At 42.2% G+C, this 27,332-nt stretch overlaps 1 protein-coding gene across 1 annotated transcript in view; it reads right to left on the bottom strand.

The window, feature by feature from the left end:
• CHN2 (chimerin 2) overlaps positions 1 to 27,332 on the bottom strand; it is a 349,869-nt gene that overhangs the window by 147,999 nt on the left and 174,538 nt on the right. The window contains exon 3 of the mRNA XM_004377494.2: positions 16,748 to 16,803. Within this exon, the coding sequence (XP_004377551.2) occupies positions 16,748 to 16,803 (56 nt within the window). The remainder of the gene's footprint in view (positions 1 to 16,747; positions 16,804 to 27,332) is intronic.

Raw genomic sequence — 27,332 nt, 5'->3', positions numbered from 1 at the left:
TTTCTTCCCCTAAATTTAGCCACAATTGGTTTCTGTTGCTCACAGCAGAATCCTAAGTAATATTCCCATTAAGTCAGAATCTCCGGGGCTTGAGCCAGGGTGTCTGTAAGGTTGCCTCTCCACAGGTGATTCTGACACACACCCACGGCTGGGAAGTGCTGCTCAGGGCAGCTGTTCCAAAAACACTGAAAGAATAAAGATATTCCTAGAAGCTTGGGACCTCTCAGTGAATTGTGATCTACTCTCACAACAGGCTTTCAGGAACACCCAAAAGCCCAGCAATGGGTGGCACTTACACGTCCAGCTGGCCCAGATCATCTTCCCAACAGCTCATTTTAACCCACTCTTCCTTGTTACATCTTCTCTGGCACTATGATTCCTTGGCATGTTGGCTCCCAACACCCACCCTAGGCGTTCCTTGTCTGGACAACCCAGTTGGACACACTGCTCTGACTTGGACCTGCCACCGTCTTGGCCGGAGCTCTATGCTTATCCTCTGGCATCCTGAAGCCACCGCTCCAGGGAAAATAGGCTCTTTCCTCCCATCAAGCCAAATCCAGTGGAGGCCATATTGGCCAGGCTGGCCTCCCACCAGGGCAGGGGAACCATACCACGTGATGCATCAACTTATCCATCCTTCTGACACTTCCTACAGATGAGTACCTTCTTTTAAAGAAGGAAATCCTGATAAAGATTACAGCCTAGAGCATCCTGTGGGGAAGTTCTACTCTGTCACATGAAGTCGCTGTGTGTCAGAATCGATTCAATGGCCCCTAACAGCAACCTCACTCTTGCTTCAAAATCTGCTATTTCCCTTTCTTGTCTTCAGTGCAGATAAGCACCTGAAAATATTCTCTATAGAATAAGGCTTCATTTATTAGAAACCATTGCTGTGCCACCTGATTGCCCATTCTTCCCCGAACGAAATAATCCTTGTTCATTTAACCTTTTCTAATAGATTCCATTTTTTCCAATCCTTAATTCATCTTCGGTTTTCTCTCTGGATCTCTCTTTAAATTCTCCACATTCCTCTTAAGCTCAAAGAGCTTGAGTACCCAATAGAATCAAATCAAATCAAGGGAAAACTAATCCTGCTGTTAAATTTCTAGAGGGAAAAAGACTGGGTGAGTATACTCATTTAATTCCTCATTCTTGTTAGTAAATTCCTTTCTTCCAAGCTTAATGGTATTTGGGTTAAGCGGTACTAAATGTACTTTGGAAAAGGCAAAGAAAGTCTATCATTCTCATTCTTCTCCCCATAAGTCAGTTTTTTTTTTTCCCTCGCCCTTCCCAGAAATATAAGAGTATTAAGCATTAAAACCGATGGATAAAAGTAATCTATTTAAATAGAAACAAAGAATGACAGAATTTGGGATATGGTAAAATTAAAGACCAATACTTCTGTCTAACACAGTGTTAAATATAAAGGCAAAATGGTTTCGTAAAAGTGGCTTGGGATCAAATTCAACCTAAATTATAGGGCCACCAAACCAAAAAACCAAACCTGTTGTCACTGAGTCGATTTCAACTCATAATGACCCATAAGACAGAGTACAACTAACTGCCTGATAGGACTTCCAAGGCTGTAATCTTTACAGAAGCAGACTGCCATATCTTTCTCCTGCAGAGTGGGTTCGAACTGCTGGCCTGTCAGTTAGCAGCCAAGCACTTAACCAAAATTCTAGGGCCAAAACTCTGAAATTCCTTTTTTTTTTTTTTTTTTTTTGCTAATATTTATATAGTGCTTGGGAGGTGGTAGAGATTAAAGACCAATATTTCTGATATATAAATACCAGGCACTTTTCTAAGTGCTTTATGTGTATTAACCAACTCTTTAAAGTTACTTTTAGTACAAGACCAGGGGTTGGCAAACTTTCTCTGTCAAGGGCTAGGTAATACATATTTTAGGATCTGAGGACCATACAATCTCTGTCTCAACTACTCAACTTTGCCACTGTAGCACATATGAGCGTTGCTGTGTTCTAATAAAACTTTATTTACAGAGAGCTCCTAAAAATTAAACACTTATGCCCATCAGAAGACTTCAATAAAAGAGTACAAAAAGAACCTACAAACTGGGGGGAAAAATTTGGCTATGACATAGCCGACAAAGGTGTAATCTCTAAAATCTACAAAACACTTCAACACCTCAATAACAAAAAGACAATCCAATTAAAAAATGGGCAAAAGATATGAACAGACAATTCCCAAAGAAGACATTCAGGTGGCCAACAGACATATGAGGTAATACTCGAGATCATTAGTTATTAGAAAAATGCAGATCAAAACTATAATGGGATACCATCTCACCCCAACAATAATGGCACTAACCCAAAAAACACAAAATAACAAATGATGGAGAGGTTTCAGGGAGATAGGAACTCTTATGCACTGCTGGTGGGAATGTAAAATAGTACAACCACTTTGGAAAACAATACGGCACTTCCTTAAAGAGCTAGAAATAGAAACACCATACAATCCACCAATCCCAGTCCTAGCAACATACCCTAGAGAAATAAGAGCTGTCACACGAATAGACGTATGCACACCCATGTTCATTGCAGCACTATTAACAATAGCAAAAAGATGGAAACAATCTAAATGTCCATCAACAGATGAATGTATAAACAAATTATGGTACATACACACAATGTAATACTACGAAACAATAAAGAGCAATGATGAATTCATGAAACATCTCACAACATGGATGAATCTGGAGGGCATTGTGCTGTGTGAAATAGATCAGTCACCAAAGGACAAATATTGTATGAGAGCACTATTATTGAAACCCAAGAAAAGTTTACACACAGAAAAAAACATTCTTTGATGCTTACAAGGTACGGGGGCAGGGAGAAGAAATCACTGACTAGATAGTGGACAAGTGTCAACTTTGGTGAAAGGAGAGACAGCACACAATATAGGGGAAGTCAGCACAAGTGGACCAAAGCAAAAGCATAGAAGTTTCCTAGACACATCTAAACACTTTGCGGGACCAAGTAGCTGGGGCTGGGCTGAGGACCATAGTCTTGGGGGACAACTAGGTCAATTGGCATAACATAATTCATAAAGAAAATGTTCTACATCCCACTTTGGTGAGTAGAATCTGTGGTCTTAAAAGCTTGCGAGCGCCCACTCATGATACATCTATTGGTCCTACCCTCTCCAGAGCAAAGGAGAATGAAGAAAACTTAAGATGCAAGGAAAATATTAGCCCAACAGACCAAAGGACCACATGAACGAGAGACTCCACCAGCCTGAGACCAGAAGAACTAGATGGTGACCAGCTACCACCACTGACCGCTCCGACACGGATCATAACAGAGAGTCCCAGACAGAGTGGGAGAAAAATATGGAACAGAAGTCAAATTCACCAAAAAGATCAGACTTACTGGTCTGACAGAGACTGGAGGAAGCCCCCAGGATATGACCCCTGGACACTCTGCTAACTCAGAAATGAAACCATTCCTGAAGCCCAGTTTTTAGACAAAGATTAGACCGGCCTATAAAACAAACAATAACACACATGAGAAACGTGCTTCTTAGTTCAATCAAATATACAGGACCAAACAGGCAACTCCAATCCAAAAGTAAGACAAGAAGGCAGGAAGGGACAGGAACTGGATAAATGGACACAGGGAACCAGGAGTGGAAAGAGGGAGCATGCTGTCACATTGTGGGAATTGCAACCAATGTCACAAAACAACATGTGTATAAATTTTTGAATGAGAAATTAACTTGAGCTGTAAACTTTCACCTAAAGCACAACTGAAAAAAAAAAAACTTTATTTACAAAAAACAAGTGCAGGCTGCAGTTTGCCAATGCTTATGCTAGACTAATGGATGTGAGAGTCCATTCTAAAAAAATCAGTTTCATGGCATCTTATAGTTAGCTGAAAACAAGAGCTTGCTGATGCCTCAAAGGACTCTTTATTTAATGATGGGTAAAAGTATCTATTTGTGTTCATGCCCTTCCATCTCTTACTGCACTGGGAGGAGAGAATCGTACTAATTTTTAAACTATGGCATACTGATGCCAACTTAAAAAAAAAAAAATCACATTGAACTAAGGCCAAAATTGGTCAAATAAGATTTTTAAACCACTGACTATAGTGAAACACTATGGGTTTGACCTGCACCCTTGGATTAAAAGATGTTGCTGAAGCTGCATTAAGCATGGCTTCTGGGAAGTCATGGGACCCTGAGGACCATCACAGAGCAAAGGGACAACCAGAGAAGTGCAATTACAGATTTGGTAGCCATACCTAGGAGATACAAGACAATTCATCAAACAATGTGTAATTACATAGAAGGACACAAGGTGCTGGATGGCAACCAATATGCCTTGGTCAGGCTGTGCCAAGGCTATTTAATTTCCTTCCACTGTAGATGGGGAGATGACACTGGCCGTGTAAATGAGGAGGAAGAAAGAGATACCATCACTAAAGCAAAGCTTACTATTCTGTCCGACAAGTCAGGGAGATACAATGTACGTGGAGCTAATGTCAGGTGAGACTGTAATTTGTTAAAGGACACAGCCAAGGGCGATTGATTACCAGTCACTCAGTCAGTGTCAGTCTGGAGATGGCTGGGGAGGGGTAAACTGAGGCAAGGAGGGAGGGCAGAGAGAGGACAACTCTGGACTGGCTTTTCTTATTAGCTAGTTGTTGTTAGTTGCCCTTGAATTGGCCCCTGATTCATGACGACCCCATGTGCAACAGAACAAATGCTCAGTACTGTGCCATCCCCATGATAGCTGCTCATCTAACCATTGTAATTCGTAGGGTTTAAATTGGCTGATTTTGGGATGTAGACAGCCAGGCCTTTCTTCCTGGTCTGTCTCAGTCTGGAAGATCTGCTGAAAGCTATTCAGCATCACAGCAACATGCAAGCCTCCACTGACAGACAGGTGGTGGCTGTGCAAGAGGTGAACTGGCTGGGAATCAAACCTGGGTCTCCTGCACGGAAGCCGAGAATTCTACCACTGAATCACCACTGCCCTCTGTTTGCTAATTAGCCACGTAAAATTCTGGATTGAGAAATACTCACTAAGCCTACAGATGATCCACTGAATAAAGGGACTAGCACCTTGGAAAACAGAAATACAATTCAAAGTATTCCTGACATCATAATGACTTAGTATTTTTATCAGTGTAAAGGTCCATCAAAAGCAAGATGAAATCTAGCAAGGATTTGTGCACAGCCACAAGACAGGGAATAATTGTTATGAGAGCTGGAGTTCATAACAGTATATACTGAATATGAATGAACATGAATATAAATCATTTTGTTAGAACTGAATTTGAATATTTTTGTTATTTTTAAATGCAAACCTAACACTAAGAAGTATCACACCAGAAACTCGGGGGTGGGGATTAGAAATCAGGCTAAATTAAGCCCCAACCATACCCTTATACCACCACCTGTCTGTCAGGTTGTCACCCTGTGGTGGCTTGTGTGTTGCTGTGATGCTGGCAACTATGCCACTGGTATTTCAAATACCAGCAAGGCCATCCATGGTGGACAAATTTCAATGGAGCTTCCAGACTAAGACAGACTAGGAAGAAAGGCCTGGTAAACTGCTTCTGAAAATTAGCCAATGGAAACCTTATGGATCACAAGAGAACACTGTCCAACTTGCTTGCTTTGGATACATCATCAGGAGGGATCAGTCACTGGAGAAGGACATATGCCTGGTGAAATAGAGAGCCAGTGAGGGCAAGGGAGACCCTCCCTGAGATGGAATGGCACAACAGCCATAACAATGGACTTGAACATGCTGGCTGTTGTGAGGATGATGCAGGACCAGGCAACGTTTCGTTCCGTTGTACGTCAGGTCGCCATGAGTCAGAGTCGACTTGAGGGCATCTATCTCTCTGTATATCTGTCTGTCTATCTTTCTATATATCTAGCTATCCCCTTACAAGGATTCATATTTGGCCTCTGCACATGTGTGGGAAAATCAGACATACTAGAGACAAAGGCAATATATTTTTAAAAGCATAGAAAATAATATCTAGGAGAAAGTACATCTAGAAAAAAACAAAACCATAAGTGTCTTGGCATCTACTTTGAAATCCATGAAAAGGCTGGCACAGTGCTGGGCAAACAATAAGCATTATCAGAAGGCAAAAGCATTAGGGTTCTTCTATCCTTAGGGCATTGGGAAGGGATTATAGATTAGAAAGCAGACGGAGGCAGAAATAGTGGTTAGAAAAGTGTTCTGCACACTTAAGCCTGCGTCAGAATCCCCTGGAGGGCTTTTTAAAACACAGATTGTTGGGCACCATCTCCCAAGTGGCTGGTTCAGAAGCGGGCCAGAGAATCTGCACTTCTGACAAGTTCCCAGGTGACACCATTGCTACTGGTCCTGGGACCACCATTTGAGAATCACTGAGGTAAGAAGCTCAGTCCTGGATTTGGACTGTTTGGGTTTGAATCTGGCCTCTTCCCTCCTGTGCTACTTGTCTCGAGTCTTATCTCCTCTTATGTAAAATGAGAGAGATAAAAAGAATAGTAGTTACCCCAAGGGACTGTTGTAAGGAATAACATATGTAAAACTCTTAACCCAGTGCTCGGGGCACGCTAAGGACTCCACACATTAGCTCTCATTACTCTTGTGGGACTGACAGCAAGTCAAATTAGGCACTCTCATTCAGGTAGCCGTATTAAAATTGGGACTGTCTGAGATGGCTCCATCCACATTTTTCTGATGGAAAGCAGAGTCAGGGTTAGAAACGCGTTTTCAAATGTCTCATTGCTTGCTTAGCCAGGCCACACTATCCTAGGAGACCCGACTTGCCTGTGGCAAAATGTAACCTGTCTTTATCAGCAATATTTCTCAGTTAAAGTTTAACCCGGTGTGCAAGATAGGAAACATGTCCTTATAACCTTCTGGCGCACCTAGCACCATTCCCTTTCCTGGAGCGTCCTGGCCACATGGAAACTGTTCTTGGACCTAACTTGCAGACTCACAGAGCAGACACACTGTGGGGTGCTAGAGATGGCAACTGCTGTGGAGGTGCAGACTTTGCTCTCTTTCTGGATTTTAAGGTTGGCCTTTCAAAGGCCTATTCCATCCTCATAACCATTGTGTCTGTGGTTTTTATCACCTCACTCTTACTAGTCAGTAATGGTATCTTGAATTGCGGCTGTCAACAGGCTAGGTAAGGAGGACGGAGCATTTCTTGTAATGCATGATGCTTATCAGTTATTCTTTTTTTTCTAAAACAACTAACTACACAACGTAGTATTCCATCTCTAGTAATTATATAAAGGAACACACATTTTCAAGTTAGATTTTAAGAATTAAAATCACCGAGAGAGATTAAGAACATTCTCAAGGGACTTTAACCAGTTGCTGGTGAGTTGACTCTGACTCACAGCGACCCAACATGTGTCCCAGTAGAACTGTGCTCCATGGGGTTTTCAGTGGTTGATTTTTCAGAAGTAGATCACCAGGCCTTTCCTTTCATTTGAGGCCCCTCTGGGTGGACACAAACCTCCAAGCTTTTGGTTAGCAGCTGAGAATATTAACTGTTTGAACTACCAAGGGACTCCAAGGGGCTTTACCGATTATCAAACACTGCTTAATCCCACTTTTGTTTTCCTTGTTCTGTCTTAAGGAGAAACTTCCACTTTTGACTCAACTTATGCTTCCACATATGAACTATTACTTTGGGGCCTTCTCCACTTCATCCTACCTGCTTCTGTTGGTTCTGAACCTCTGAGTTCCATAGCAGATTGTCCTCAAGAGCCCTTAAAAAAAACCAAACCCGTTGCTGTTGAGTCGATTCTGACTCATGACGACCCCATGTGTTACAGAGTAGAACTGCTCCACAGGGTTTTCTTGGCTATAATCTTTACAGAAGCAGATTGCCAGGCCTTTCTTCCATAGTGCCACTGGGTGGATTCAGTCTGCCAACCTTTGGTTAGTAGTCAAGTGCGAACTGTTTGTGCCACCCAGGGACCTTCCAAGAGCCCTCACCCACTGCTTATGATATCCCCTTGGAAATGACTAAATCTTTTCTAGGTGCTAACTTGCAGGGTCTGTATTAGGTTAGAAGAAGTTCAAAGTCTTCTAAACAGAATGGATTCTTTTTTGGGTGTGTATGTATTTTTGTAGATCACAGCACTTACCGATGAGATAGAAAGTTTTTATTTAAAAAAGCCCAAAACTTTTTTTAAAAAAATATTTATTTATTTATTTTATTGTTGTATTTTAAGTGAGAGTTTACAATTCAAGTTAGTCTCTCATACAAAAATTTATACATACATTGCTATGTGACCCTAATTGCTCTCCCTATACTGTGACAGCACACTCCTCCTCTCCACCCTGGATTTCCCGTGTCCATTCACCCAGCTCCTGACCCTCTCTGCCTTCTCATCTTGCCTCTGGCCAGGAGCTGCCCATTTAGTCTCATGTATCTACTCGAGCTAAGAAGCACACTCTTCACGAGTATCATTTTATGTCCCATAGTCCAAAGAAGTCCCTAACTTTTTGTCCTATCTTTCGAAAAAATAAAACTCATATGTCTAAAATTTTTTTCTAACACTGGCTCTGTTAGCAGGTTCCCCTGTACATCAGAGAGTCTACAACCAAAGCAAGTGTAGCTGTGGACAAAACTGCATCAAGAGAAAGCCTCGCTGCATTAGTAAGGGAGATGAAAGCCTGTGAGGAATAATGATGGGAAAAGTCCTTTTTTCTTGCTTGTGTCAATATTAAGGGAAATCAAGAGACCAGTGGAGAAAGTCTAGGATGAAAAGATTAGAAATATTTTTTACCAGGGATGAAATGGCCTTCTGATTACTATACAGAAAGCCAATTAAAAGGTAATGGGATTGATTTTTGTTTGTGGCTTGTAGAATCAATCTCATTACTTTAGAGACATACCTTGTCTTATCTTGAACCAGTGGAGTTTTCACGTCCCCTCAAATGCCCATTTATTTGTAAACATTTATGTTCAGTGAATAAAAGAAGAAAAAGAGGAGGACTGTAGACTAGGAGAAAGCCTCTCTGAGTTTACTAAAAATCTATGATTCAAAATGTGTTGAGTTAGTTGAGAATGGTATGGTCAATCACTATGGCTTGCTAAAATCTTCCAGACATGTGTAAGACAAATGCCTAAAGCTACAAGACTGTGAAGTCTGGGTATGATTAATAAATATTTAAAAAGCATGATGATGACACTGAATGTGTTTTAAGCTTAACAGAAAGCAGATTTTACAAATAAAAGTAGAAGAGAGTGAATTGAGTAGATATCTAGGAATACCAAAAGCTAGAGAAAATGCAAAAAAAGGGGAGGGGGAAGATATTTAAAGTGACGTTTAAAAGCAAACACAATTCGCTAGCAGGTAAAATAAGGTAATGAGAATTCTACTGCAGTTTAAGACCGGCCACTGTCATCCGTATTTGTTTAACCTCTAACGATCAAGAGAAAAGTTGATTCTGATCATGAACGCTGGAAGCCTCAATCCTACAATTCACTTTTGCTTTTAAAAAAAAAAAAAGTTTTTCAAAATAGATTATTCTGATATAAGGGAGAGGGGGAATGAAGCTGCATAAAATGGAGAACAATTTGAAATAAAAGTGTGTAATTTTATTTCCCTTCTTTTTGAAATTGCTTTTTATAATACCATATTCACTACAGCAATTTCAAAAAGACAAGTGACACCAAATCATTTACAGCCACAAAAGAATTCCTACTTATTGTGTACCCTTTAGGTAGTTCTAGTGGAACTTGACTTTAAATTAGTCATGCAAATAAATCTTAACATGTTGGCCTTTTGGAAAGGCCAAAAAGAAATTAGGACTATTCTAGGAAAAAATATTAGTCTGTGTTTAGGCAAGAATCTTAACAACTGCCAAAAATCCAACTCACTACCCTAATGACAGCATTGAGTAAATCTGATATGCTATTAGTAATAGTTGGAGAACTTTAAATTCCTCATGTTAGTTGTCTCTATCTGCTTTTTCATCATGCTACCATATATTTACTGATTGCCCACACTGTTGCTTGGCAGTATGCTGCTCAGTGCTGGGGATATACCTAAGATGAAGACCGATGAAATCTCTGCAGCTTGTATCCTCGTGGAAGGAGACAGACAATCAACAAGTAAATGATTCAAATGGTAACTAGAAAGTATTAAAAAAGAAAACCAAACCCGTTGCCGTCAAGTTGATCCTGACTCATAGTGACCCTATAAGGACAGAGTAGAACTGCCCCATAGGGTTTCCAAGGATTGGCTGGTGGATTTGAACTGCCAACGTTTTGGTTAGCAGCCAAACTCTTAACCACTATGCCACCAAGGCTCCATCAGAAAGTATATTAAATATAAAATCAGGAGGGTGAGATGATAGAGAAGATCTTAGGGTTGGGGAGGTGCTAATTTTATGGAGTTCATGGAGGGCCTCTGTTACTAAGTGAAATTTGATCTGAAACTTGGACAATGAAGAGAACCTGGGAGATGAGAAGTCCAGGCAAAGGGCAAGCTGCAAAGGCCCTGCGGTAGTAACATTGCTGTTGGTTTGATGAATGGGAATAGAAGCAAGTAAGGATGAAAGGCAGTGCACTCCAAGAAGAATGGAACAGACAGGGCAGAGATGAATACAAGAGGTACACCATGGCTCCTAAGCACAGTAAGAAGTTTTGCTTTTACTCTAAGAGCAATGGAAAGCTGCTGAGGGTCTGATACATATTTAACAATTATTATTTTGGAGTCCCTGGGTGGCACAAATGGTTAAGCACTTGGCTGCTAACTGAAAGGTTGGTGGTTCAAGTCTACCCTGAGGTGCCTCAGAAAAAAGGCCTGGTGATCTCCTTCTGAAAAATCAGCAGTGAAAACCCCAGGGAGCACAGTCCTACTCTGACACATATAGGTTCGGAGTCAACTTGACCACAATTGGTTTTTTTATTCGAGCTGCTGTTTGGAGAATGAATTGTGTGTGCACGTGTGTGAATGGGGGCTGGAGGGAGGACGCCAGCCAACAATGAAGCAGAGATCAGGCAGGAGACTGCTGACCTGTAATAATCCAGGTAAGAAAATATGATAGGTGGAACCACATGATGGTCATGGAGATGGAGAAAAGTGGGCAAAAGCAAGATATAATTGACACTTGCTAAGCAATAGGAGAGAGAGAGTAGGAAAGAGGAGCGCAACGTGGACCCCGGTTTCTGAAGCTAGGTACCATGTCATGGAATGGAGTCAGTGCTATTTTGCATATTAGGCTAGAGATAACCTGGGAGACACTTACGTGAAGAGGTCAGGTAGGCAGATGGATAGAGGTGTTTGCAGCCCAGGTGAGTGGTCTTAGCTAGAGACATAAACTTACGAGTCAATATTCTACACAGTTCCTGGCTGACCACCCAGGCACACATTTGGCAATAAATAAATGCTTATAAAATGACTGATAGATAATTGACAAAAAGGGCAAGTGAGAATTTTGCCTACTGGAGACATTTTGAATCTCTTAGCAAGGAGCACTCAGGAAATGCCAGCGGAGTGCCAGGTGCTGCGGCCGCTCGATTAATATTAATTTATGGTGATGAATCTCAAGACAGCAATGAACTGTTATTTCAGTAACTGACCCTGCCTGGCTTAATTGGCTCCAGAGCCGTTGTTCAGCTGCTTGTGCCTTCTGTTCCTCACCCTCGCTATCTTTTTTCCCGGTGGCTTATTTCCTGACCTGGACATCTTGCTTTGTTCTTAGTCACTGCTTTCTTTTGCCTGCACATTTAGGGAATACTGTCATCACTCTGACACTGTCCCCAATGACTGTCTCAGGACTTGCTCTTCACATCTTTCTGAATCTGCTATGAATCATTAACATTAATTGAGCACCAATTATGTGCCAGGCACCATTCTAGACACTTGACACATATGTCCCATTGAGAGCAGCCCCGCAAAGTAGACGTTTACCCTCGGGTTAGATCTTAATCTCCCTGAGAGAGTAAGTAGTTGGCACTAAGTCATGTAGCTCGGAAGTGGTAGAGCAAGGATTCCAAACAAGTCCAGCTGACTCTGCAGCCAGGCTCCCCTGCCTCCCAGGGTGTGCTAAGCTTGTTGGATTCCGTCTGTGAATCAGTCTGTACCTTTGACTCACCTAGTTCCCCAGCAAAGCCCATAAGGTGGTTTGGTGTCTGTTGACACCAATGTGCATTCAAGTCAGGTTCTGTGTCTGTACCCCTGAGTGACAGCGTTCCATGCTGGTGTCAACGTCTCTGTAATTGCAGACTTCACTTGGGGCTCTAACGTAGGTACGTATCAGGCTGAACTGGAGGATGCTAACCTGAGAGAGGCCCAATAGACTGGGATGTTGTTAGTCATCAGAGAAACAAGAGACCAAGTATGTCAGAGCAACCTGGCTGGGCAGGCTTGCCAGGGACTAGTGAAGAGGTGGCTGGGAGGAGAGGGATTGAAGACAAAGAGGAGGGTAGCAAGGCTGTGTGGAGCAGTGGTGGTTCGGTGGTAGAATTCTTGCCTTCCGTGCAATTCTCGCCTTCCAGATTCGATTCCCAGCCAATGTATCACATGTGCAGCCATCAACCATCTGTCAGTGGAACTTTGTGTGTTGCTATAATGCTGAATAGCTTTCAGTGAAGCTTCCAGACTAGGACAGATTAGGAAGAAAGGCCTGGGAATCTACTTCCGAAAATCAGCCAATGAAAACCCTATGGATCACAATGGTGCAATCCTCGACCGATCATGGAGATGGCGCAAGGTTGGGCAGTGTTTTGTTCTACTGTGCATGGGGTCGCCCTGAGTTGGGGGCCGACTTGATGGCAGCTAAAAACAATAAGAAGCAGGGCTGTGTATAAAAAGGAGTGGACTCTTAACACCTAGCTAAGGTGTGAGACATTTCTATGCAAAGTCATAGGGGAAAAAAATCCTAACTCATTGTTCACAAGAAATAGCCCTTATGGCTTTATGTAAATCTGTTAATAAAGCTTGTTCTTTCTGGCCACACATTTAAACTGAAAGGCTTTCTGTCTTCATTAGGCATGTCCCCCCAGCACGAAGGTGTGTTATAAGGAAAGTGACGTTTCACTAAACATGGGAGCAACCGTTTCATCTGCATCCAAGAGGAGCTATGCCTTCACTCACAGAAGGCCAGGTCCTGGGAGGCACAGCAGTTTGGGCAGGAATTATTTGCAGTTAACATCTCACTGGAGGACAAAGTGAATTGAAGCTACTCCTGCTGGCGCTCATCTCAACAACACCTGTTCTTCCAGCAAACTTGACCCTTTATCACCTGACACCTGCCTGGCTGGATGAGCCTCAAGCAGCTTGCTGAGGAAATGGAGCTGATTCCCCTGCACGTTAGGTTTCATGGGAGAAATGTGATATGGGATTTTTAGATGCCAGCTACCTACATAAAAATCAAGAATCTACCAGGCATAACTTATTAATGAATCAAACTGGTAAAAGGCAACAGGTGAAAAGCTTGGTTTAAAAGGCAGACAGAAAGAAAAAAAAAAAGCCACAATCATACCATATCCTTTGTTATAGAAGATAGTGGCGGTTTGTAGCACGCAGCTCCGCTTTGCTAAGGCAATGGGGCATTTCCCTCGGAGGCAAAACCAAAAACCCATTGCCATTGAGTCGATTCCGACTCATAGCAACCCTATAGGACAGAGTAGAACTGCCCCATAGGGTTTTTTTTAAGGAAGCAGACTGCCACATCTTTCTCCCACGGAACAGCTGGTAGGTTCGAAATGCTGAGCTTTTGGTTAGCAGCCAAATGCTTAACCAAGGGCAGCATTAAATAGCTACGTGGTAGATCCTCATTCCGTGGATGTCTGAAGTGTTTCAGCTGAACCCTAGGAAGAGTACCTAGGAACATACTCTGCATCTACCTATCTACGTTGCTAACAGTCCACCTGACCTAACGGGACAATTACCATGGTTTCAAAGATTTTGAGAAACAAAGAATCTCAGTCTATCCCTTTCTCTCTCTCTCTCCCACATACACATACAAGCAAACACACACATACAGGTAAAATCTTAAATTACATCATTATTTCTTTGTCTTTTAATACGACACTCAAAATGCCGATGGCCAAGTTCTTCGCTGTTTTTCCAACACTTAGATCAAAGTCAGTACAGAGTAGGCCCTTGATATGTATTTGTTGAATAAATGAACAGATGAATAAATATTTACTACCCATAGGTTTCAAGAGCTGGTGCCTGATCTTGTCTGGTGGTTTTATGAATACCTCTAGGAAGACTTCTTACTTGTATTCTCATTTTACCAACATTCTTTTAATGGAAACATTCAAACCACTGTAGCTCCCTACACACTGTTACAATTTTTCTATTAGACAAATACTAAATGAAAATTAGGAGTGAAGGAATTTTTGGCATTTTTTTTTAATTGTAATTAAATGAAGTTTACATTTCAAATTAGTCTCCCATGCAGAATTTTTCTTTTTTACATACATTGTTATGAGACATCAACTGCTCACCCCATTCTGCGACAGCACACTCCTCCCCTCCGCCCCTGATTCCCCATGAACATTCAACCAGCTCCTAACTCTCTCTGCCTCCCCATCTCACCTCTGGACAGAAGCCCCCCCCGCTTTGGTCTCTTATATCTACTTGACTAAGAGGCACATTGTTCACAAGTATCACTTTATGTCCCACAGTCCAGTCCAATCCCTGTCTGAAGAGTTGGCCTCGGAAATTGTTTTAGTTCTGGGGTGATAGAGAGACCAGGGGCCATGCTTTCCGGGGCGCCTCCAGTCTTAGACCATTAAGTCTGTTCTGCTTACTAGAATTTGAGTTCTGCATCCCATGGTTCTACTGCTCCATCAGGGACCCTCTGTTGTGTTCCCTGTCAGGACGGTCATTGGTGGTAGCCGGGCACCATCTAGTTCTTCTGGTCTCAGGCTGATGAAGTCTCTGGTTTATGTGGCCCTTTCTGTCTCTTGGGCTAATACTTTCCTTGTGTCTTTGGTGTTATTCGTTCTTGTTTACTCCGAGTGGTTGGGACCAATTGATGCATCTTAAATGGCCGCTTGCAAGCTTTTAAGACCCCAGATGCCACTCACCAAAGTAGGATGCAGAACATTTTCTTAATAAGCTTTGTTATGCCAATTGACATAGATGTCCTCTGAAAGCATGGTCCCCAGACCCCACATCCCTGCTACTCTGTTTCTCAAAGTATTTGATTGCCTTGAGGAAACTTCTTAGCTTTGGTTTAGTCCAGTTGTGCTGGCTTCCCCTGTAGTGTGTGCTGTCCTTCCCCTCACCTAAGATGATTCTTATCTACTATCTAGTTAGTGAATAACCCTCACCCTCCCTCCCCACCCCCATAACCATCAAAGAAGGTTTTCTTCTGTGTTTAAACCTTTTCTTGAGTTCTTATAATAGTGGTCTTATACAGTATTTGTCCTTCTGTGACTGACTAAATTCTCTCAGCATAATAAGTTCCAGCTTCCACCAAGTTATACGATGTTTCACAGCTTCATCATTGTTCTTTATTGTTGCATAATATTAATTTTTGGCAATATATTTCTTATTTCTAACTGAAAATATGCTTATTTAAAGCATCTCATTGAAAATTTTGTATTTAATCCTATTCTCCTCTTATTTGGATACTAATAAATAATCAAAGGACAACAAACTACAGGGTTAATGACAAGGCAAGATTAGACATCCAAAAAAAGATCTGACTTCATCTTGGATTTTTCTTTAAGGATCACATCTTTTCTCCTCTCAGGCCATGTTCCTGAAACGAGGAAGTCTACTCTGCATTAAGACTAAGATCACTTGATGAATTTCAATGCCCTTCAAGAAAAGTAAAATTTTATGTAGAAAGATGTATTAAACGGTGGTGAGTCTACTCTATGTGTGGATATGTATATACGTAAGTCTTTGAGACAGGTTCAAAACCAAATCCACTCAACCCACCAGAAAGTACTGATGTTTAAGGATGAATCTCAGGAGTGTCAGAATTGGAGCCTTTTCCCCTTGATAAGTCAGACATGACACTTGAAAAGATATCTGCTACTCTATATTAAATCAAAGTAATAACAACAAAAATAAGCAAGCACCCAAGGGCATTCGGTTTGAAGGATATTAGTTTGGCTATTAAATAAAACTAGCCAGAATGAAAATAGAAAATAAAGTCTTAGTCCTGCCTTTCAAAGCTTGCTGACATCCCGGGCGATAAAAGAACTGATTAGCAAAGGAGGATGCGGGAAAGTTCTGTGGGCTCCTGAGCATTTTTACGAGTTGGTATATTTTTTCATGCTTACCTCCAAGAATAAAAATACAGTTATTTCTCTGGTAGATCTTTATTTTTTTTAAATGTCAAGTAAATATGGCAAGGCATAAAGGTTTGCTCAATATGGGTTTTGTGAGTACCCAGCTGTTTATTATTTTCTGTACTTCTCCTGTTTGAAACAATTCATTATAAAAAAAAATACTAAAAGAATCAAAACAGCAGTAACAAGGAAAACAACCAGAATGCACACTTCTTTTGGGGGGTGGGGGGTGGTTAACTTGCCTTTCTGCAATGGTTAAAAGCAATGAGACTCTGGATTCCAAGTTAAACAGGTGGTTAGTATTTTTTAAATAAAACCTGATTTCAAAGAACAGACTATTAAGATATTAAATTTGGTGACATTCTAACAAATGTTAATAGAAATCAACTCCCAGGAAACCTGAAAGCCTTCCAATAACAACAGAGTGCTGACAACTCATCATATTTAACAAGGTGTATTGGAAATAGCCGAGTACTGACCTCCCGAGGACAAATGATCCTCTTGGGACGAGGTGCCTCTTGCTGTAACTGATACACTGCCAAAAAAAAAAAAAGATCATTATAATTAGAAAATGGCAATGCAGACCAACATGCCTTGAAATATTTCCACCTGAGTACATCTCAAAAATCAAAAATATTTAAAACAAAACAAAAAGCAACCACAACACAAAAAGGAGGATACAGGCACATTTTTAGTCTGGATAAAGTCAGATCATTTCTATGGAAATTAGTCAGTGTGAATGTAAACTGGCAAAATTGATTTTTTTATTCTTATAAGGCCAATTTAGTTTCGTAATTGTTACTGGCATTGTTCATTTTATGGCTTTCTTGGAAGACGAGATACGACTACAATTCTTCTGAATATTTTAAAGATGAAATTCTACTTGTGAGTACCTAAGTAAGAAGATTATAAAATAGGATTCCTGAATTTAAATGCCGATGTCTCTTGACATACCAGGGAAGGACTGGTGTTAGGAGTGTCATTCTCTGAAATGTTAAGGTGATACACAAAGACACAACTGATTCCGGGAGTGAATGAAACACCAAGTCGTTTCTCTTTTCTGCCCTGCATATCACCATGGATTCTCATCCATTTAACTACTTCCCACCCACTGTCATTCCTCTTCCCTGGGCTCTTTCATAGCTTAAATAATAATGACTCTTTTCTAACCTGCTTTAAAGATAGATTTTCAGCCCTGGGCCTGGAGGAAAGCAGGTAACTTGTATACAAAAATACAATTTATCAGATTATCATTTGTGATTTTTCAGATTATAACGAATGATTTTTTCCTGCTGCTCAGCTAGTCTGTTTATTTCTCTTAGAGGGAAAGCTACTCTAGGCAGGTACCTTTGAGTTCTGCTTCCATGAAAATAGAGGTTGAAAACAAGCCAAATTGATGTTATCTTCAGAATCTTAGAGAGGGAAGAATTAATTTTAGATGGAAAAAAATTCAAAAAGTAAAAAACTCAATCATATAAAGTCTTTCTAAAAAAGGTGATAAGATAAGCACTAATTTCTGATTTAGTCTTAGGTCTAAATATAAAAAAGAACTCTTAATTGAAGGGCACGTGGTCATGTGGAAACAGAGATGAAAATGATGGAATATATTTTGTAATTATGGCTCCCCAACGCCTTCTGCTCAACATGGTTATTTTCTTACCCAACTAACTATAGACTATCCAGCTTCAGCACAGAGAAGAAACTATCTAATCTTCTTATAGATGTTGTAATGTGCCATATTTTTAAGCTTACGTTGCCCACACTAATGATGAGGCATGTGTCATTAAGGACAACTGTACCCATATCAGAGCCCTGGTGGCACAGTGGTTAAGACATCGGCTTCTAACCAAAAGGTCAGCAGGTCACAATTTGAATCCACCAGCTGCTCCTTGGAAACCCTATGGGGCAGTTCCAATCTGTCCTATAGGGTCACTATGAGCCGGAATCGACTCGACGGCCATGGGTTGGTTTGGTTTTTTGGTACCCCTATAAGAAAGAAAAGCAGAGTTCAATATAGCCCTTCAACTCAGGAGGACACCAAAAATGACAGATAGATTTGAAAAAAATAATCTGTAAGTATCTGTTTCCCTATGGAAAAAGAGCCAGCAGATCCTAATGGACCAAAATATGGAAAGTGGGAGTGGGTGGGGGATAAATGAGCTGCCTACCACACTAGATCATCCGCGAGTTGGCATATATTATTCAGCTTGAGCTACACCATTCCACTGACTTCCATGGCACCACGTTCTCCTGGTTTTTCTTCTTCTATCCTGGCTGCCCCTTTCGTGTCCCCACTGCTGGCTTCTCCTCCTCTACCTCTCCACTGAATGTTGGAGATACCCAAGGCTTTGTCCTAGACCCTCTCCAGGTCTCATATTTTTCTCCCTCATCTCCCCCCACCCTTTTTTTCCTTGTCCTTTAGATAAAGGTTTACAGAACATACTAGTTTTTCATTAAACAGTTAGTACACATACTGTTTTATGACATCGTTTAACAATACCATGACATGTCAACACTCTCCCTCCTTGACCCTGGGTTCCCTATTACCTGCTTTCCTGTCCCCTCCTGCCTTCTAGTCCTTGTCTCTGGGCTGGTCAGCCCCTTTAGTCTCATTTTGTCCTATGGGGCTGTCTAATCTTTGGCTGAAGGGTGAACATCAGGAGTGACTTCATTACTGAGCTAAGAGGGTGTCCGGGGGCCATAGTCTCGGGGTTTCTCCAGTCTCTGTCAGGCCAGTAAGTCTGGTCTTTTTTTGTGAGTTGGAATTTTGTTCTACATTTTTCTCCAGCTCTGTCTGGGACCCTCTATCATGATCACTATCAGATCAGTCAGTAGTGGTAGCTGGGCACCAGCTAGTTGTACTGGACTCAGTCTGGTGGAGGCCATGGTAGATGTGGTCCATTAGTCCTTTGGACTAATCTTTCCCTTGTGTCTTTGGTTTTCTTCATTCTCCCTTGCTCCCGAAGGGGTGAGACCAATAGAGTATCTTAGATGGCTGCTCACAGGCTTTTAAGGCCCCAAAAAACCAAAACCAAACCGGTTGCTGTCGAGTTGATTCTGACTCATAGTGACCTTATAGGACAGAGTAGAACTGCCCCACAGGGTTTCCAAGGAGCACCTGGTGGATTCGAACTGCCAACCTTTTGGTCTGTAGCCAGAGCTCTTAACCATTGCACCACCAGGGCTCCATATATCACATATACTCACATATTTAAGTATATATGTAATGCATACTTTCATTGTAAGCAAGTGAGTAAAATAACAATATGTATTCATTTTTGCTTGTATCTGTATACAGAAACTCTGGAAGGACCCACAAGGAAGTAGTAAGAGCAATTGCCTTCAGAGGATGGAAGGAGTAGGGCAGCCAAGGACAGGAGTAGGAGAATGACTCCCTAATGTACACTTCTTATATTATTTTGACTTTTTGAACCATATGTATATATTGCTAATTCAAAATAAGAAAAAAACAAAAAAAAAGCCATGGGTGATAGGACCAGAGAAGGTCCACTGTAAAGAGGAAACATGAGAAAGAGTTGGCCATTCAAAGATGGAGATATGCAAAGGGAGAGAACATTCCAGGCAGAGCGCTAGCATATGCAAAGGATCTGGGAAGAAAGCGTGCAGAGCAAGCTCCAGGAACTGCAGGTTGCTCAGAATGGCTGGACCACCAGGAAAGTGGGGAGGCAAGACTGGAGGGCAAAACCCAAACTGAACCCGTTGCCGTTGAGTTGATTATGACTCATAGTGACCCCATAGAACAGAGTAGAACTGCCCCATAGGGTTTCCAAGGAGGGCCTGGTGGATTTGAACTGCTCACCTTTTCATTAGCAGCTGTAGCTCTTAACTACTACACCACCAGGGTTTCCAGACTGGAGGGTAGGTGGGGTCAGTTCCTGAGGGCAGGTGGGGATTTTATCTGGGAAATCTCGGAGAGCTGTCATCGAAGAACTTGAAGCAAAAGATCACCATCAGTTTTATGCCTTAAGAAGGTCACCAGGGTTGTATGGGGAGAAAGGCTTTGGGGAGGATGGGGCAATCCAAGAGCCAGGGAGAGTGGGTCCAAGGCTAGTGTGAGAATCTTGGCAAGACACTATTGGATTCTGAAACAAGGCTGTGGCAGTGGTGATGAAAAAAGTCAGGCTTTTTGTCCTTGTCCTTGTGAAACGTCTCCAGTGCCGCTGATCACTGAGGCACACAAATAAGAAAAGTGAAACCCAGCCATTGTGAGCATTCCACTAACTATCCCAGTACTGCCCATGCCCTCCTTAAATCACGAGGGAGGATGCACGGAGTTCCTGCCTCCCTTGTGAATCAGCCCAATACCTACTGAGCTGATTTCAGCAGGATGTTGCTGTTAATGAGCGTAATGGGAACCAAAGGGCCCATCTTCCAGAATCACAGTTTTAGATCTAAAGGGAATGCAGAACCCACACTCAGAGAAGGCTGTCTGCTATTCTTTTCCCGTGGTTAACGTCCCTTGAAGCCGACAGTTATAGGTTGGGTTCACGGCCGGAACAGCTTTGTGGACACCATTTTTAATGTATCTCTTGGTGGTGGCAAAGGAAGTGCCCCTAGTATAAGAGAGAAGCATTTTAGCTAAGGGCTCCTTTGCAATGCGTATCAGCAAATATGTGAGCATCTGCTGTGTGCCAGACATTACAGTCAGCATCACAGTGGAGGTTTGGAGGATGAATGGAGAGAAAGGGAGAAGAAAAGGAAACCAGCATATTGAGCGCTTGCCATGCCCCAGGAACAGTATTTTATTGAATCTAACCAAGGACCCAGAAAAAAATAACTTTGTATTATTATCATTCCCATTTTCAGATGAGGAAACAGGTAAGGAGAGGTTAAATATCTGCCCCAGGGCACAAAGTTAATGCATCCCTCTCATTCTAAAGCCGGAGTTTACTCTGCCTATGCCTCAGAGCCTTTGTACTTGCTGTTCTTTCCCCTGGATTACTCATTCCCCACATATTCATATGGCTCCCTCCCTCCCTCCCTTCATTCAGGTCTCTGCTCAAATCTCGCCTTATCAGAGAGGACTTCCTTGGCCTTCCCTGAAATTCTACCCCATTACTCCACTCCCTTACTCTGTGTTATGTTTCTTCATAGCACCTGTCACCATTAACACACTTTTTATTTTACTTATTTATTTTGGAGACTGTCTTTTTTGACTAAAATGTAAGCTCTTTGAGTCCAGGGATTTTGTTCTGGCCATTGTGGTATCCCCAGTACCTAGAACACTGCTTGGCACGTGTTGTTAATTGCTGTTGTGTCTGCTCTGACTCATGGCGACCCCATGTACAACAGAATGAAAAGTTGCTGGGTCCTGCGCCATCTTTATGATTGTTGGTATGCTAGAGTCCACTGTCATGGCCACTGTTTATTTTGAGTGCCTTAAAACCTAGCTATATCGGGCAATATTCTGTTGTGATCCATAGGATTTTCATTGGCTGATTTTTGAAGTAGATCTCTAGGTCTTTCTTCCTAGTCTGTTGTAGTCTGGAAGCTCTGCTGAAACCTGTCTGCCATGGCTGACCGTGCTAGTATTTAAAATACCAGTGGCATAGCTTCCAGCATCATAGCAACATGCCAACTACCACAGTATGACAAACTGACGGATGGTGGGCTTGGCATATAATGGGTGCTCAATGCATCGCTGGTGAACGAGTAAACTCAATCGAAGAGCCCATAGGTCACAATCTGTGCCTTCTAGGAGACTCAGACCCAGTGAGGGAGACATATGTGGACCAAGTGTGGACCAATGCTTTAATGAGGGGAAGAAGGGGAAGCAGCTTGTTCTTACTCACGTGGTCAAGGATGGCTTTAGGAAGGGAAAGGCATGGAGCTGGCCTTGAAGGATTAGAGGGGTCTCCACAAGTAGAGAGGAAAGAGGGGTTACAGGTGGAGGGAAGAGCAGCAGGGAAAAGGAATGGTGTGCTAGTTGATCATCAGGAGTCCAGTGTGGCTGTGGCACCAGAGTGTGAGGAGAAGGCGGAGGCCACACCCAGCTGCACCTTGAATACCATGCTGAGGAGCACGGATGCTCTTCCATCTGCAAGGGGGAGGCCGGGATGCGCTTTGAGTAGGGAGGTCGCATGACCAGGTAATGGTAATAAGAGTAAGACTATTCAGAATAATAGAGGCTGTCATTTTCCGGACATCTATTATGTGTCAGACAACTTATATGCATTGTCTCATTTAATCTTCCCCCAAAGTTTCCCACCTCACTGATATAATAATGGAGATGCCCAGCTTTGAAGAATCTCACTCAAGGTCATACTGATAATATGATGAAATCAAGATTCAAAGCCTGGATTTAGGCCCAAGCCTGTATTTCTCAGTCTCAGCCAGCAGTTTCCTGACGTAGATGGTGGAGAGGCCCCATACGGGGCTGCTGGCATTAGAATTACTGAGGAGCTGTTATAAAACACAGATTCCCAGACTCCATCCCTGGTGATATTGATCCTCCCCCTCCCCCCAAAAAAACCAAACCACTTGCTGTCCAGTTGATTCTAACTCATGGTGACTCCATGTGTGTTAGAGTAAAATTGTGTTCCATAGGGTTTTTAATGGCTGATTTTTTCAGAAATTGACTGCCAGGCCTTTCTTCTGAGGCATCTCTGGGTGGACTCAAACCTCCAAATGTTAGGTTAGCAGCGGAGAATGTTAACCATTTGCACCACAAATCTGTTCTAATGCATAGCCACAGTGGGGGCCACTACCCTTTGCCTCACTGAAAAAAGGATCAGAGAAGGGGAAGCTCGGAGGCAGGGAAGCCAGAGAGAACATTATTTTTAATTGTATGGGAAACAGATTGTGGAAGTATGAGTTAAGAAAGCACTGGTGGAAATGCAGAGGAGTTGGCTGAGCTGATTTCAAAGGTGGGTTGACACATTTGATTACTAATTGTAAAGAAGAACGCTTTGTGACTGGGATATTGAGATGCCATTAAGCCATTAATAGAAATGGAGGACACAGGTGAAGGAACATTTCTGGACAGTTCCTCTGCTGCGTCAACAGGCAGAATGGCATCGCAGTATCCTCTAGCAACCCTCTGAGCTTTACTAAAGGGAAATGCAGTAGTTCACATATCTTACAACAAGGGACAGTCACATCAAGGGGCAACTTGGAAGAGGGAAGGGAGAAGGCCCTATGCAAATCCCTCAAGCCACTTCTCTTGCCTGGTCTCTCGGCAACAAACACCATTAACCAAAGACTCTTTCTCTGTGAGCAAGTCTCAGATTATCAAGACCTGCTCTGTGCTGTTCCAAGCACCAGAAATTGACAAACAGGCACAGAAGCCTATTTGCCATCTGGGCTGTGTGTCTATACAGACAATGAGATGGCAACCGACCACCCATGACAGCAATATAAAAATGGGGTCCCAGCTCCAATCCTAGCCTTGAATGAGGGCCCCAGCCCCTCCTTTTCAAAATTAGCTATAACAGAACAACAACAACAACAAAATCTCTGAGGCAGGTTTAATATAACTGAAACATATCACATAATCTGAAAATGTAGCTTCTTGAATTTTCTTTATTCAACGAACACATTTCACAAGCAAAATGCAATAATGTGTGTCAGGTTCTATGGGCTGAGAGGTGATATTATGGAATATGCTTCTTCAGCAGTGTATCCCAAATACATTCAAGGCATTCCCCGCCCCTTCTAGAACCTTCTGGAATACACAAGGGAATTCTTAGCACCCAAATAAGCTGTTCTGCAGGGAAGGCTGCCACTGAGGGACCTAAGGCAGATGGAGAAATCTAGAGCTCACTGAGAGAATGTTTTGCTTTTTTTCGGACAAGCAAAACTGACCCATCCTCTCTGGGAACAAAACCAACCCATTCCCCATGGATGACTTGTCAACGTCCATGGTCTGCATGACACTGAAGCCCAGTTTAGACCCATCAGCTCCTAGAGATTCTGCAGGGATGTCTTCTAACACCTGCTTCTCTCTAAGGAGGGCAAGGGGACCGAGGAGCCAAATCTGGTCTCTTGGTCATAACACTGCACCAGCACCACCCCTGCTTACTGCCCATGTTTTTCCAGCTTTCCTAGGGAAAAATCAGGGCTGTGAGTAAGGAATTGTAGGTGCTCTTGACGTCTTCCTCGGCTCAACCCCACACTCTAACCTGCTGTGTTGCCTGGCTAACAGAATGCCTAGTCTTAAGGAGATTTAGTCCTTCTCCTGCCTAATGAGACTTGGAAGAGGGTCTCAAGCGTATGTGTGAATAAGAAATGGGTCACCGTAAGTCAGAATCCACTGGAAGGAATCTAACAACAACAACATGGGTTTGATAACATGCACGTCTCCCTGTTTTTCCAATTCAGAGATCCAGGGTGGGGCTGAGGAATCATTATAAGCACTTTCCCCCAGGTGATGCTGATCAGGCAGTTGCAGATCCGAGTTCTGAGATCCTAAACTCCTGTTTAGAAAAACAGCACAAGCTACGACTGTTTGACCTACTGCCTGGGAGAGGATCCTGGGAGAGTTGTCAGCAGCAGTATCTGCCGCCTAATTGACACTTGGCCTCTTAAAAAATAAAATCTTTCAGAGTATACCCATGGTAGTTGGCTTTTGAACTTGTCTGCTTAGGGCATCCAGCTCATACACTTCTGGCTTAAAATTTAGAATGCAGCTTTTTCTTCTTCTTCTTTTTTTTTTTTTAAGTTAACTTGAAAGCAGCTTTTCTATTAGGGCATTGAAACCAAAGCTCTCTCAGCACCTTCATCAATGTTTTTGGGTTTGGTCTTGAATGTTAAGGGTTAGTTGCAGATGTATCATACTTTGAGAGATTATTCTGTGGGAATAGCTCTGTAAGTGGGAGTATTAACTTCTAAGAAAGGCAGAGGAGCAGAGAGGGCAGGAAATTGAAGGACATCATGTGACATATTAGCTCCTTGAGTCAAGACCTTATCGTATCTGTCCTTGTGACCCCACAACTGCAAGCACAGTATCCGCCTTCACACAAAGCCTTAATATGTGTTTGTTGAATGAATGAGTAAATTGGTGGAAACTATATTTTATACCCACCACCTGTCTGTCAGTTTGTCATACCGTGGTGGCTTGAGTGTTGCTGTGATGCTGGTGGCTATACCACTAGTCTTTCAGATACGATCAGGGTCACCCATGGTTGTAGGTTTCAGCAGAACTTCCAGACTAAGACAAACTAGGAGCAAAGGCCTGGTGATCTACTTGTGAAAATTACCCAATGAAAACCTTATAGATCACAACAGAACACTGACTCGTTTTGGACACGTCATCAGGAGGGATTGATGCTGGAGTGGGACATCATGTTTGGTGAAATAGAGGGCCTTCAAGGGTGAGGGAGACTCTTGGTAGGATAGACTGGCACAACAACATGCCGGCAACACTTTGTTTTGTTGTACATAAAGTCACCACGAGTTGAAGTTGATTAAACAGCAGCTAACAACAACATATTTTATATTCAATATTGAGAGAGCTGATTTCTAAGTTTCTTAGACTTCTAAATTTCTAAGTCAGACATTTGTAGTTGCTTCCTCAGCATCCATTCCCATTCTCCCTCAACCTAAGAATATTCCACATTTCCCAGTCATGTGAGGTTGCGTAGGATGACCCCTGCCCCAGTTCCAGTGGTGGGCCTTGATTGATCTAGGGCAGTTGGCGTGTCCCAACTCTTTGACCACTGTGATGGAGTCAGGAATGGGTAATCCAGACCAACCTGGCTAAGACTCAGTTCTAAGCCTTTGCTTGAAGTGTCAGGAAAACAGACTGTCTCTTTGCCTGCTGCTCTTGAATGAGGAAGTGGTAGCCCTAGTGCTGTAAATAGCTATTGGCAGATCACAAGGGAAGAGCCTACTAAGAGTGGAGCTAAACCTGAGATAGTGGATCCAAAAAGGGAAGAAACACAAACTGGGTTCTGGTAGTGTCATCTGAGTGGCTGGAACAAGCCATGTCTGAAGCCAGTGACTCTGGATTGTTTGCTTCAGCCAATCAATGTGATTGAGTTGAGTCTTTTGTTACTTGCAACCAAGAGCATTGCAATTACCACTAAAACTTAGAAATAGCTTCTTAAGCTATTATAAAACAGACTAATCTTTTTTTTTTAAGGACTATCATCATAATTGGGACTAATGCTTCATAACAAGAATTTGACATCAAATAAGTCATAGCTATGGCCAACAGCTGGCACTGAAAGCAAAGACATAGCTATATATTTCTATCATCATTGGAAATCATGAATTTTTAAACCAAGTCCTATAATACGGCAAAAATGGACTGCATCCAGTAAATATATGAGAGATTTCAAAGCACCAAATGATAGTTACAGTTGAAAAAACAGTGTGAGATGAGAAATACAGATTCCACAAATGATATGCTGATGAGTTAGGCATCAGTATCTAAAATAAATCCTTCAAAGGATTGTTTGTAAGTATTTCAAAAAGAAGGGCTTATGATCCCAGAGTCCTGAAGGACTTGCCAACAGGTTATATCAGAATAAACAAATTTAATATTGTGATAGATTTACTAGACTTTCAGATCAGGAAAATGCTATAGTTTTAGCATATTTGGATTTGTCAAAGTAGCTCATGAAGGTCTGCAAGGCCCTCAGGTTCCTTCTCACATTCATCCTTCAAGACCCACGTGTACATTAGTCTCTTCTATAAAGTCTTCTCTAATCCCAGCAGGTAGAGGAGTATTACTTTGTTATAGCATCCATTTGCTTTTTAAATTAACTGGTTGACACCTGTCTGCCTCTTTTGACTGTATGTTGGGGGAAAAGATGGACCAGATTTTATTTGTAGTTGATTCCTAATACTTTCTGACACTCAAAAGGTGTTCAGTGTACTAAAACCATTCCCGAGGCCAACTCTTCAGACAAAGATTAGACTGGACTATGGGACATAAAATGATACTCGTGAAGAGTGTGCTTCTTAGCTCAAGTAGATACATGAGACTAAATGGGCAGCTTCTGTCTGGAGGTGAGATGAGAAGGCAGAGAGGGTCAGGAGCTGGTTGAATGGACACAGGAAATCAGGGATGGAAAGGAGGAGTGTGCTGTCACAGTATAG

The sequence above is a fragment of the Trichechus manatus genome, unplaced genomic scaffold (genome assembly GCF_000243295.1).
Source record: "Trichechus manatus latirostris isolate Lorelei unplaced genomic scaffold, TriManLat1.0 scaffold00050, whole genome shotgun sequence".
NCBI classification, from domain to species: Eukaryota; Metazoa; Chordata; class Mammalia; order Sirenia; family Trichechidae; genus Trichechus; species Trichechus manatus.
The sequence above is the reverse complement of the archived record's forward strand: the minus strand, read 5'-3'. Positions and strand labels throughout refer to the sequence as shown.